General features: G+C 38.4%; 1 protein-coding gene across 1 annotated transcript in view; it reads left to right on the plus strand.

The window, feature by feature from the left end:
• The window catches only part of PKN2 (protein kinase N2), a 50,181-nt gene that overhangs the window by 26,411 nt on the left and 10,019 nt on the right, over positions 1–13,751 (plus strand). The window contains exons 3-7 of the mRNA XM_061379166.1: positions 4,245–4,396; positions 8,630–8,747; positions 10,328–10,473; positions 10,574–10,787; positions 13,324–13,509. Coding sequence (XP_061235150.1) covers positions 4,245–4,396; positions 8,630–8,747; positions 10,328–10,473; positions 10,574–10,787; positions 13,324–13,509 — 816 coding nt within the window. The remainder of the gene's footprint in view (positions 1–4,244; positions 4,397–8,629; positions 8,748–10,327; positions 10,474–10,573; positions 10,788–13,323; positions 13,510–13,751) is intronic.

The raw sequence follows: 13,751 nt of genomic DNA on the forward strand, positions 1-13,751 counted from the left end.
GCAAGTTAAGATGTTTTGGTGCCTAGAGCTGAAAGCTTTCCATGTCCTAATGCCATAGGAAATTACTTTCACAACTATTTGAAGAACTGGTATTAAACCTTAACCAAAACACACAGTTTGCCAAAAAGCTACATTTCTGAATGCGAGGGTAGATTTGGCAGCAGATGTATGATTTAGAAACAGCATTTAACATAACATCCATTTACACTGTGGGGTTGCTGGTGAGTCTGGATTTGGTTTAGAAGTGAGACTTTGTACCCAGGTCTGCCCTTATCATGCAGTGTTATTAGTCATACTAGGATATGGAGGCTTCAAATTGAGTCAGCACTTAAAGAGAAGCAGAATGCAGCAGTACAGAGTGAGTAGAGCAAGCCTAGTGACAACTACTGATGAGAATCTAACAGATGTACTTGAACCTGAAATACAACATGGGTCAATTACTTCAGTCTTGGATATGAAATCTTATATCTTGAAAACATATTTCTGTAGAGTAGCTCAGATTAAATTGATATTCTTTTCATGTGTTTAAAAAGTAACAATAGAGATGGAGGGGTTTCATATGACTCAGGTGTAAGATTGAAACAGCTCACCTACAGCAAGTTCACTGATTTGATTAGGCACGTAGCTGCTAAGTAGGGTATCTATAAATTGGGAAATGAATCTGATTCATAGAGCTGATGTAAAGGTGGATAGGGAGGTGAGATAACAGAAAACCCTTTGAGGGAACTGAGACTGGGTGAAACATGGAGAACATTAAATCAGAGGGACAGGTTCATGCCTCTTCCATTCTCGAAACTAACTTCTAAGCTATCAATTTTATGTCAGGTTTTGCTGTAGGGGTTACACAGAAAAAAAACTTACTTTGTTTAAGAATACGACTCATTGACAGGGGAGAGAGACTGTTGTGTGTGGGCCTACAAATGGTGAGGTTAATCTGTCAGACACCAGAGTGTCTGATTATTGGAAACTGGGAGAGGTAGCAAGCAAGTTGGTAGAGGCAGTGAATTTAGACAGCAGACTCCACCTGCAGGGCTCATGTGCTTAGCAATGTCATGGTAACTTCTGGAAACCTTAATGTGGAATAACATAACTGAAGCTATTTGAAACAATCTCCCGTCACTTGTTCAGTAGTTACTCAATTGAAATGCAATTGAACTTCAAGAGTTTTCAGGAGATCAATGCTAGATGCTCTGAGTGCGAGATGTCCACTGCTGCCTTTGACTTAGTGATGGCTTAGTCCAAGTGCTGAAGCAACCATCTGGCTCCCTGAGAAAAGCCTCTTTCTTCCCCCTTCCAGAAGGGCCCAAACAAGCATCACAGGTATCTCTGTTGGGTATGACAGTGAGGCTAACTGCAATTAAATATCCTCAAAGAAGATAAAAATTAACTGTTTACTAAAGCGCACTTGCTGCTAATGGAGTACCTTAGCAGCGTGCTGCAGTACCATCTGGGAAGCCAGATTCAGAGAGTTACATGCAGCCCTGGGTTTACACTGAACAAATAGTATCTAGGGAAGAGTCCCCAAAGGAATGAGCAGCGGGCTCAGAGAAGCAGAGTTGTGTCAATGCTCCAATAAATATCATTTAGATGGGAGTGCTGGTAAAAGGCAGTTGAGAAGGAAGAAGATTTTGCTCATGAGTACTATGAAAAGACTCAAGCTGAAAAGCTTTGCAGAAGAGCAAAGATCAGGGTTAAGGTAAACAATTCTGACTGAAAACTGCCATTGTCCTGATGCAATCCAGGCATTTTATGAATTAAAACTCAGTTAAACCATCACTATTAACTTATTTTAAGCCTTATGAGTATATTCTCGTGAAAACAGGCTGTTGCAGGTGCTGGGAAGCAGTGCTGCAGCTTTTCCAGCAGCCTGGATGTATGCTGGACAAAACTCATTGGTGTTAAGCAACAACATTCATAGCTGTTCAGCAAAAATAACACGAAATACATCTGTTATTCACTTGATATTCACCTACTGGGAAAAGCTGTTGGTAAACCTGTGTTTTCCTTTTAAAAAAAGAAAAAAGGGAATCTTTGTTAAGCTAGATTGTTCCATTTTTGTGGGTTTAGCAAGCGCTATTAATGCCTGAGGGCAGAAATGGATTTCTTCCTAGCAATCAGTCCATACTTCAGAGAAGTTTCCTTTGCTGCTGGTTACTAATAAAGCATATAGCAGAACCATTTAAACTAAATGGTAGAGGGTAGTTGAGGTCCACAAGTACAGACCAGCTCTTGAGATGACCCAGGTAAATGATGTGGTTACACCTTCCCAGTGGAGACACGCTAAGGGAGATAATAACAGCTGCCTGGGCAACCTGAGCCCTGGTATCTCTAATTAGTCCTTGACTTGCAACTTGAGTGTTGTTTTAATGCAAAGGGAGACTGCCTGTGTGCATCCTTAGAAGCTGTGAAAACAGACTACAGGAGCCCCACAGCCTTCCCAGGGATCATCAGAGGGCTGGGACCTTTCAGTGGTAGAAGCCTACACCTTAAATCTGAAGTTGGTAAATATTCATTTGTACCATTAAGTTGCTTGACAAGGAGACGTGACACTGGGACTTTGAAGTTTCTCGTTTGTTCTACTTTTGAATAGATTATTAGGTGAGCATTAGTTGAATGTGAGGACTAAGTGAGAGGAGAGCATGTTGTTAATCTTTCTTTTATTAAGAACAGATCTGAGGTAATGCTGCTCAAATGCATTTCCACAGAGAAACCCAGCCAAAACACTGAGGGGAGGTTGAACGACAAAACAGATGAGGAATAACCCAGAATTGTTTTATACATTTCTTTTAAATGTGGTATTTTCTGTGCTACTTTTCAGTAGTGAGTATGCAGTAAGAGTCTTGAAGTGGCTTAAAGTGAAGAGTGAATTAGCAGCAGAGGAAGTAAAAACTTCTCCTTTGATGAAATCTGAATGCAGTCTCAGCAAAGTTTGCAGTTTAGGAGGAAATTACACAGCAAACTTGAAAGTAAAATGTATTAAATCTCAAAGAATTAGTTGCCAGAAGCTTCTAGAGAACCAGTGTGGAATGGCAGGCATCTCCCCATTGCAAGTTACTAGTGCAATGTCTGTGTTTTCTAAGAATTGAGGATTTCAGAAACTTGATCCATAATCCACCCTAGTGTTAAGTCAAGGAAGATTAATTACAATCGGAAAAAAGCCTGTACCATTGGAATCAGGTAAATATTGTCTTCCAGGAGACAACTGATGTCATCTCCCCATAAAAAAGGGTATTCTCTCAGTTGTTGGAGTGGAAGAAATCAACAGCAAAAAAAAGTGTTAGAGTGGATGTAATTTTTCCTTTTTTTACAAAAATTTTGGAAGAGAAGCCATTGAGACTGTTACTGTTAGGGAAGATAGCTAAAAGCACAATTGTATTGGGAAATAGTGAAGTTCTAGGAAATAGTCCAGTGGCCATTTACTTTCAGTTCACTGACAGTTCATGTTGCAGAAGTTAAAATGTGACCCAGTGATGAACAGACTTTTCTGGAGGAGGTTGGAAAAGAGGAGTTTGCTGTATAACGTGATAGATAAAACTAACTTGCATGCCATTAAATTAATGCAGCAAGATGGAGATCTAAACACAGTAATGTCAAAAGCAAAATCTTTATCCTTCCTGCAGATCACAGTAGTTCAATAACCTGTCTGCCTATATATCCAACTATGCCAGGATTCTGTTATGATTCCAAAGTATCCTTCAGCTTTATGACTAAGAAAAAGGCCCTTTTTATCTAGTTCTAATTTTGACACGAACAGTGCAGTGTTCACAGATCTACTCAATACCTGTATTTAGAGCATGCTCATTAGCACTGGATATCATAGTCCAAGTTTGGGTTTAAAACACTTGGATTTGAAATCAGGAGCATAAGAAAGCTCAGTGGGAAACTGCACTTCTAATTGACTCGAGACATTCCAGAGGAAAGAAATCTCCTTTGAAACGAAAATAGACCTCACTGCAAACCTGCCTATTGTAGCACTCCCGGAAGTGATTCATGTGAATTAGGACATGTGTAGGAGTCACCAGGCTTTCAGGAGGCTTTTCATGTTAAGGCGCATTTGCAGTGCTGCTGCAAAGTAGCTCTGGACAGGAGGGTCAGTCTTAATACTTTAGTATGATGTTCTAGCTTTGATTAATCTATAACTTCATAGAACAGAGCTTAGGGTGGGGTTTGGGGGTGGGTTGGTTTTATTATTCTTTTTGCTTTCCTTTTTCCTGCACACATTGCATTTTATCTTTCATTCCCAGATTGTCCCAGGACTCCTGATACTCCAAATAGCGATCCTCGTTTTTCTACTAACAACAGATTGATGGCCTTAAAGAAGCAATTGGATATAGAACTGAAGGTAAAACAGGGAGCAGAAAATATGATACAGATGTACTCAAATGGCTCTTCAAAGGTAAGGCTTTGGAATTTAAAGACCATAAAATGCCTGTGGATTTTCATATTGCTGTGGTGTGAATGTGCAGTGTATGAACAGTATGCAATTTCAGTACTTTGGGTTTGGGGTATATTTGTTGTTAAATGGCTATGTCAAACCTGGTGCAAATTCCTATCCCTTTTTTTGTGGTGGTTTGATACCCACTCAAGTGATTGTTTGATCAATTTGTCCACATGCAGTTCAACCTAAATAACAAATCCGGCTTACTAAATTTAGTACATCTAGTAATCTTTCATCAGATGCGATTCACTGAGCAGCAAAGCTTGCCATGCCACTGACTGGTACCTGATGCTTTTTCCCAGCTCCACTGAACAAAAACCCCAAACAAACAAACCCCCCCTTAGTTAAAAGCTGTAACATGCATGATAGTTACACAGAATTATTACACAGAATTGCCAGTGTGCTTCTGAGATGGTCATTGAGTTGTAGTTGGCAGTAAAAGGAGTTACACCAAGTATCTGTTTTAGTAAGATGCATACAGTATTCTGATAAAGTTGCTGTAATCTGCATTACTATACGTGCACATAAGATACACTTATGTGTATGTATGTATATATGTATATATATACAGTATACTACTTTTTACAGAAGTGTGATATTCTAGAGGTGGCATCTGGTAGCATCAAGAGATTAAAAATAAAAGTACTCTTATTTCTAGATCTGAATTTTAAACACATGCTCACTTGCTTTCTTTCTCAATAGCACCAGAAGCTCTCCAAGGAGGCAGGGAGAAGTGTTTGTTAACCCCTAAATGGGTTTTATTCATTTCATAGTCCAAATTATGTGGTAACATTCAGCAGAGTCCAAGTCCCTTAACTCAACTGAAAGACAAGCCCAACCTTTCAAATTGGGGGGTGGAGGGGGGGGGGGAACTACCTGCTAATAACCCCCAAAACAACAAACAGGACCAAACCAACCCAGAAACCCATCACCTCCCCGACATATATTTCATGAGTGTAAGGGAGTCATGGTTCTCAAATAGAAAAAAGGGGATCCTCTACTTAACTGCTCCTTCATCCTTCATTAGTTACACATTACCTGTTCTTTCCACTTACTTTTACTAAATCATTAAGGAGATGAATTTCCAAGCTAAGGGGAAACACAGGTTGAGATCTAACACTGTGTAATAGCTTGGTTAGTTGTTTCTGTGTCCAGAGAGTAGTAAGTAAAACTGAAATGCTTTAAGTTCTTGACTGGGGGAGCCAACACCTATCTAGGTCAGTGGGAAGAAGGGTTTGACTTGAAGAGTAGACACCTATGAATTTAACAAGTAAGTGTTGGAGAAACCTAGTGTGTTTGAGTCACTTTCTGATAAGGAGTGTTGGAGAGTCAGATCACTGTGTATCTGCCTATTGTATGACTTAGACTTTGGAAAAATTATAGTGGATGTTGCTCACTCCCAGAAAAATAAGGTTAGACTATGAGAAAATGAGGTTAGATGGGACCATAGGTGTCATCAAGCTCATTCTGTCCCAGCAGCAGCTCTGTGGAACCAGCTGGTACACTGGTAGCCTTATCTGAAAGTGACCTGTACCCTACTAGCCTGGGGCAGATGGAAACAGTATCTGGAGTGCACCTTATGACTAAGGGCCTGGGAATGCTGTCCATGCACCACAGTCCCTTAGCTCTTGGAAACCCTGGAGTCTACAACCTCTGGGGCCATGTACTTACCATCAGGTACACTTAAAAATAATAACTAGCTGACCCAACTGGATCAAAAGACATACATGAGTTATGTTCCTAATAAACCCTCAGTAAGTAACCTTATAGCAGCCTGAAAAAGCTTAACTAAACACTCAGGCTGTAATAGTAGACACTGGAGGCAGGCTTTGATCAGACTAAGTAAAAAGGGTAAATTCTGGTTTGCTTTAAGATTGAGGCATGTAATTAAAACTGATGATTGAATCTTGTATTTGCAATTGGTAAGTGCTTAAATCAGCCTACCAGCCTGGGTGTATAACTGGGCTGGGAAGAGCAAGCTGGAAAACACAAAAAGCATTGCCAGCTGCTTCAACAAACAGGATGGAAATGGTGCGTATTCATTCTCTCATGTTCTTAATACTCAGCAGTGAGTTAATTTGGCAGGTTTAACCTGTAGGCTTGAGCATGGTGATTATGTTTTAAAATAAGAGCTTAAAGCAACTCAAGTGTCTGGATGAGGTGGGCAAAAGGGGCAGGAAATTCCCAGGTGAATGCAACCCTGGTAATCCAGAGTTCTTTAAGAAGTAGTCACAGGACCTTTTTAAACATGTTAAACTCTGTCAGGACCTTTATTCAAGTGTACTGTATGATCTGCTTTCAAACTGGTTGTATTATTTGATGGAGGGAGGTCATTTGTTTCCTAAAAATGAGAAAGCAGTCTGTTAATAGTAATAAACCTGTCATCTCATGGGAAGGTTTTCCCTCTGTACTTGCTTCAGTAACATTCAGCTCAACCTATTTGGACTGAAGCGTTTCTGAGATACTGATCGTCTTTGCTTGGACTTGTGTGGATTCTCTAAGATCCCACGACAGCTTTGCAGATCAGTTTCTCAGGCACTGTCAGGCCTTCTATGCTCAGGAGATGCCTTGAAGTGCTTTGTATACAGCCTCCAGCACTAAAAGATCTGCTGAGCATAGCACATCCATTTGGTTCTCAGGATGGGATTTTCTGTCTCTTGAAAACATAAGGATGTCTCTTGAAAACATAAGGATATCTCTATAATCCTGAATTGCCTTCATTCTACGCATTGAAGGGCTGATATTGCGCCTGAGCAAGCAAATCCATTCCAGTAAGAGGATATGAGGGACAATCAAGATGAGTGAGATCAAAAATAAGATAAAAGTGAAGATACAGACCAAGAAACACAGCATATATATATGTATATGTATGTATCACGAAATGATGCATGGGTAAGGTTTAATACAGGATTCTGCAGTTGCTTGTAATCTATATTAGATGCAAGGTCACAGAGGAGCTCTGAAGGTAGATGTATTTTTTTTTCTCAGCATACTGATTTTTCTCACAGTATTCTTGGTAATGCTAGTATTTCTAGCTCTGGGTATTTGTGCTACGCTGCAGTTCTTTGCCGTGGTTGTGGAAAGGGGAAGAATTGAATTTAACTTCTTAAATAAATCATAATTTCATTACATAAAATTAAAAATCTAAGTAAAACCATGTCCATGAGAAAGTACCTTATTAATGAGGTTGTAGAGTGGCTACAGAATGAGTTAACCAGGCTATCCTTTGGGCTATAACAAGTGTGATGCTCATCTTCACTGACTACTGTTAATTACTGTGATTGATTATTACTTCACAGACATCACAAATAGACTGCCTTACATTTTCTTATACCCCTATTTTTGTTCTTACTGCAAGTCAGATCACTTTTAAGTTAGCTGGTAATTCCCAGAACAGAGAGAGCACCATGCAGCAGCCATAGAAGCACATGCACAGTTCTACAGCCAGGAACCATTTGATAAGCCATTGTAAGTCAGTTCTCCAGTGGCTGGAAGATAGAAAATGGTATTATCAGCTAGTTTGAAAGTTCATCTTCAGAAAGGTTCTCTTCTAAATTAGTTAGCCTCATTTAGATGAAAAGTACTCCACTGTTATGTTTTTGAGATAGCTGAGGAAGCAACCCTTGCGTATTATGTATTTCTTAATGCAAAACAATCTTCAGCTTTGATTTGTTCAGGAAAACATATAGCAGACTTATTCAGAATGTGCTATGTAAGCTAACTTCCTGTGTCTAATTTCAAAATTGAGTATCAGCTCAAGTGAATTAGTACAGTAATTTTTATATGTATTTAGTTGAGCAGTTTTGTCTGTTAGAACTGAGCTCTTGTCATACAGTAAATTTGAGTCCTTCTTCATAAGGTGAAGGTATTTTGCATGTAATATCGCTTCTTTAGTATCAGCTCACAAAACATTAATCTACGCATGTAATGTTGCTAGATCATGAGTCCTGTATTCAGCTTTAAAGAGATAGTTTCCATGGGAGTAGCTTATAGTCTTTAATCAACCATAACTAACTCTGTCCTAACTTAATTTCCAGTAATACCCTAATGTGGTTAGTGGTATCAGCCTGCTATACCAAATGAACTGCATACATTTAGTTCATGTTACTAAAGCCTGTCAGTTTTGAAGCTTTCAATGTGTTTTGTTCCATGAAGAGTTTATCATTTCAACTTGTTTGTTCATTTTAATAGGATCGAAAACTTCTTGCCACAGCTCAGCAGATGCTCCAGGACAGCAAGACAAAAATAGAAGTTATAAGGATGCAGATTCTTCAGGCAGTGCAGACCAATGAATTGGCTTTTGATAATGGTGAGCGAGTAGAAATGAAATATGAATCATTAACTTCAGGATGCCACATAGATGTGTACCCATGTACAAACAGTGTTACCATAAATTTCTAGTGGTAATTTTGGACAGAGCTTACATGACCCAAAAATAACTGGAGACCGGGCAAACAACTGTGTGTGCTAGGATGCCAGATACATCTCACTTGAAGCAAATTACCTCAAGCTTAATGAAGAGACATACAATCTCTCTTCATTATCCTTTTCATACCTTATGCAGTCCATTTTTGCTTTATGGCCCTGCTTTCTCCCTTCATGCGTGCTTTCTTTTATCTTAACAATAACTAGTAATTTCCTTTAAAGCATATAATCTTTTCACTATCCTAAAAACCAAAATCTGACGCAGGTTCAAAGCCTGCTTGTTATACTTAAATAGATTGACCTTATTAGTAATGAGAGCACAGATGGAGGTGAATTTTGGCTGTCTTTATGGGTATTTAGGCTAGACTGAGTAGTAAACTACTTGAAAGAAAAAAAACTGTTGTTAAAAAATGTCTTGAAATATTCATGGTGCATTTCAGAAATAGTTTTAAACTTGCATTTCTTTGGAAGTCTTTAAATAAAATTAAGAAATAAAAATTACTCCCAAGCTATAGCATGCATGGAGTATAAAGTTGTGGGAATATCAGCCCATCTCCAATCTTGAACTTTATTTGTGTGCATTTCTTAGTATTGAAGTTGTACGATGAAGCTGGTAATCAGGTCCTGGATATATGCAGGATAGTGAAAAGCTTGTGTGTGTGTGTGTGTGTGTGTGTGTGTGTGTGTGTGTGAGAGTGTGAGACGGGTTAATTTTTGCTGATTTTACACTTTTAGGACACTTCTGGCATTTTTTAGTACCCCATATTAGCCTATGAATTACATACATTGTAAGTTCAAAAGAAGAAGAAATGTGTTCTAGCTAGAAGGACTTTCAGATGTCATTTTGTATTGCTACTGCTCTTAAAGCTTTAAACAGAAAAATAATATATCCAGGAAACTTTCTAGTTTTGTTCTAAACAGTGTAAGGAGTGGACATTGCAATGGTTAACCCAAACCACCAGGGAAGGCAGCATATGGGACTTCTTACATTCTCTGTGCTGGCAGAAGCCAGATTCCCTGGGATTTCAAGGATTATCAGAAAGCAATCAGGGATCTACTTAGCTGCAGAGTAGTTGAAAGATTAATCCTCAGAGCATGGTTCAGAAATGTGGAAGTCTCAAAACCTCCTTCTTGCCAGCTGAGTGATGGCTTTTTTCCCTTTACTCAAGATGGGTTCTTCTCTCACATCCATTAGCAATCACAGCTCTTCAAGGAGTAGCACCTGGTTATTGGATTGAGGCCCTAATTAGTTATTTCTTCCTTCAAATGCAGATGCTTAAAAGCTCACTGTTGCTTTTATGAAACACTTTAAGCTTTTTTTTTTAATATCAAATCAGCATCTTGCTTCTTTTTCCCCTTTTTTCTTGTTTTCTGCCCTCTATTTATATGGGGGAAGAGTTACTATTAAAGCAATTAAACCTGGGTATGGTCTTCATAATGAAGATTGCTTGTATCTCTTTGCAGCAAAACCTGTGATAAGCCCTCTTGAACTCCGAATGGAAGAATTACGGCATCACTTTAGGATAGAGTATGCTGTAGCAGAAGGTGCAAAGAATGTGATGAAGTTACTTGGATCTGGGAAGGTCACTGACAGAAAGGCACTTTCAGAAGTAATTTACGTCATTACAATTTCTGATACTTTATTTTAAATGCTCTTTCAAGGCAAAAAAAGATATGAAATATTTGATTATTTTTTCTTGTTCTAAGAAGGCTCAAGCAAGATTTAATGAATCAAGCCAGAAGCTGGACCTCTTGAAGTATTCACTGGAACAGAGATTGAATGAACTTCCTAAAAACCATCCCAAAAGCAGTATTATTATAGAGGAGCTGTCATTGGTCTCTTCACCCACGTTAAGTCCTCGTCAAAGTGTAATATCTACTCAGAACCAGTATAGTACGCTGTCCAAACCAGCAGCTTTAACAGGTAAGATTTATGGAACCTTTTTTTCCGACTTTATGCAATGGTTTAGAACAAGGCTTTAATGCCAACTTTGTTTCTTTCTGGACATATTTCATTGTTGTCCTTTTGCTAGACAAGGGCATTCAGAATTTCCAAGTGTCTGTGTGCCTAAACAATGCAGATAATTTTCTTTGACTGATTTGTTGGCCTTTTTATAACGCTATTGAAAAAGTGAAGTTAGGTCATTATGGAATGGTACTACTAGCGTTTACCTAATGCCTTTCATCTTTTATTATCAAGAATATTAAATGGTGGGTAAAATTATCCCCATTTTACAAAAGGGGTAACTGAGTTGCAGAAGGGTTAAGTGACTCGCCCTGATCATATAACAGGTCAGTGGCAGAGCTGGAGATAGGCATCCAGCTTTTTGCCCAGTCCTTATTTTACCCACTGGACCACAGTGGCTTTCTAGAAGGTGACATTAGTGCTACCAAAACATGTGTTCTATTCCTAAACCAAAGAGGAGGATCCTAAGAAGAATGCATGGAACTACTGAAGCCTCTATTCAGTGCTGTGAATTGTTTGCCTTGCAATTAAATGTGGATTATTTTTGGTTTTGACTTAGCTTACTGTGAGGGAACAGTACGTTATATATGAGACTTAAGAACTTCTCATAGTTTGTGTTCACCTGGAATTGCTCTTCAGAGGATGTAAACTGTTACAAGAGATAAACCATGCTCTCACAGAGTTCTTCAGCATTTGCCTCACAGTGTTCTTGGAGAAAAAACAAATACTTCTGACTACTTGGGAATAGGTGACTTTACTAAATTTATGTAGTAAGTGGTTGTGTAAGAATTCCGAGTACAGATAGGTTTGGTGTTTTGTTTCCTAAAACATTTTACATATAACTATTAATGGAGTAAGTTTATTAAAGAAACAATCAGCAATTCAAATGTTACTCTCCTTATACATGTATAACTGAAACCAGAATCTAGTTGTGAAGTACTGTGGGGTTATAGTTCAAAACAAAAAGAGGAACTCTTCTGCAATAACAAGAAAATGGAGCGAGTCTTCTTGTCCTCCATTTTGGCTCAATGAGACATGCAGTAAAGATTAAAAAGCATAATATATAATCATGGGTCAGATGCATTGGAGTGACAGATTAATTCCTCTTTAAATGTAATTTACTGATGCACATGAACAGTTTGTAATGGAGTTATCAGAACAGAGTTACAAGTTTGTGAAGTGTTCTTCATAGTTTCACTTTCATAATGGCTACACAAAGAGCTTTTTGTATTGAACTGGATATAAGTGAACAGTGTCTTTGTGTTTTGCCTCTAACTTTGTGAAAAATAGATCAGTGCTATGTCATTTTAAAGTGCATCAACAGATCTTTCTGTCCTTATATAAGACTATAGCCTCTCTGCTTTTTATTTATGTGTTTATTTATTTCACCCCCTAAACAGAGGTTGGGAATAAAGTATTCTTTTATCCTGTTTGGGGAGCCAACGGCATCTCTTTGTCCTCATAACTTAATACTTAGAGGTCACTTACAACTGTTAGCTCCCTGTAGGATGGGATTTCTTCTCTAATTGGTTTCTTGATGTCTGTTCTTTGGGCTGTAATGTGGCCAGACCATTTGTAGGTCAAGTCTGACTTAAGTTACTGTTAAAAAAGAGTACTTAGCTGTGAAACTTTAAAAGTACATGTGCTGTCAAAACACTGTATTGGGGACCTGAATTTCTGGTGACAGCATGATTATGAACTGGCTGATTTCACCACTTTAATAGTTAATTTTGTTGGTGGCAGTGGTGTCATAGTTTTAGAGATACTATCTTGTACAGGATGAGGTAAGCCTACCATTTCTATGTGCTGCTGGAGGCAACTCTCTTAAATTAGAACAGCAGCCTCTAAAGCTCACTTGGGTAAAGATGTAGAAAACTCTTCATAGTGTCTTTTCTCATCTTTTATAAACCCAGATTCAGTGAAGTTGGAACAATTCAGTGCTTTTAGATCATGCACTAACTCTAATTTGACTTTAGCAGGCAGCAGACAAATGTGATTTCTGAATGCATCTGAAACAAATACATAGTCAATGTGTTTCAATAGTTAATGTGTTAATTTTAATTACTGCAGCAATGTATCCAATATTATTAATTGGTTATATAAAGCTCATGGAAAATTGTTACTGTCCCATCTGCAAGATCCATCATTTCAATAAGAAACAAGATTTGTCTTAAGAAGTGACAGTGCCTATAGCTTGAACCCAGGGCATATCTTTGATGAAGGAAACAAAGATACTTCTGAGACACAACAAAAACTTACTTAGTGTCATTTTGGTGAACTGCAGCTCCTTCTAGGAGGTTGAGTCCCACATATTTGTCTTCTAGTGCTTATTTTCAGTATATTTGTCTCAGATCTGTCTTTTTAATTACATCTGATACTTCTGTTGTAGCCTGTGGGGATCAGAATGTGAGCTATTGCCATAAATCAACATTAATCATTCACTTCGTTTACTCAGTAACAGAACTCTCTGATAGATCGGTCTGTCTTGTTCTAGGTACCCTGGAAGTGAGGCTGATGGGCTGCCAGGATATCTTGGAAAACGTCCCTGGCCGATCCAAAGCCACCTCGATTACGCTACCGGGTTGGAGTCCAAATGAAGCCAGAACGTCTTTCATTGGCAGAACCAGTAAAATTAAAAGTGGGAGTAGCAGAAACCTTCTGAAAAATGATGACTTGTCCAGTTCAGTATACTCTCCCTTCTCTTATTTTCATGCATTTACGTTTCAATGTGCATGCTCTGTTCTGTAATGTAAAATGCTGCATTGATTTGAAGCTTTAAACTTAGCTGTTTCTTCATCTGTTTAAGAAGAAAATGAACAAAAGCACAACTACACTATTATGTCCGCAAGAACCAGTTAAATATGAGATTACATTTTTTAAAGGGAACTTTACTGAAGATTTTTTGTTCGTGGAAAATCTTCT

The sequence above is a fragment of the Neopsephotus bourkii genome, unplaced genomic scaffold, assembly GCF_033783945.1.
Source record: "Neopsephotus bourkii isolate Nb327-2 ecotype Australia unplaced genomic scaffold, CSIRO-AGI_Nbou_v1 NB_1768, whole genome shotgun sequence".
NCBI lineage: Eukaryota > Metazoa > Chordata > Aves > Psittaciformes > Psittacidae > Neopsephotus > Neopsephotus bourkii.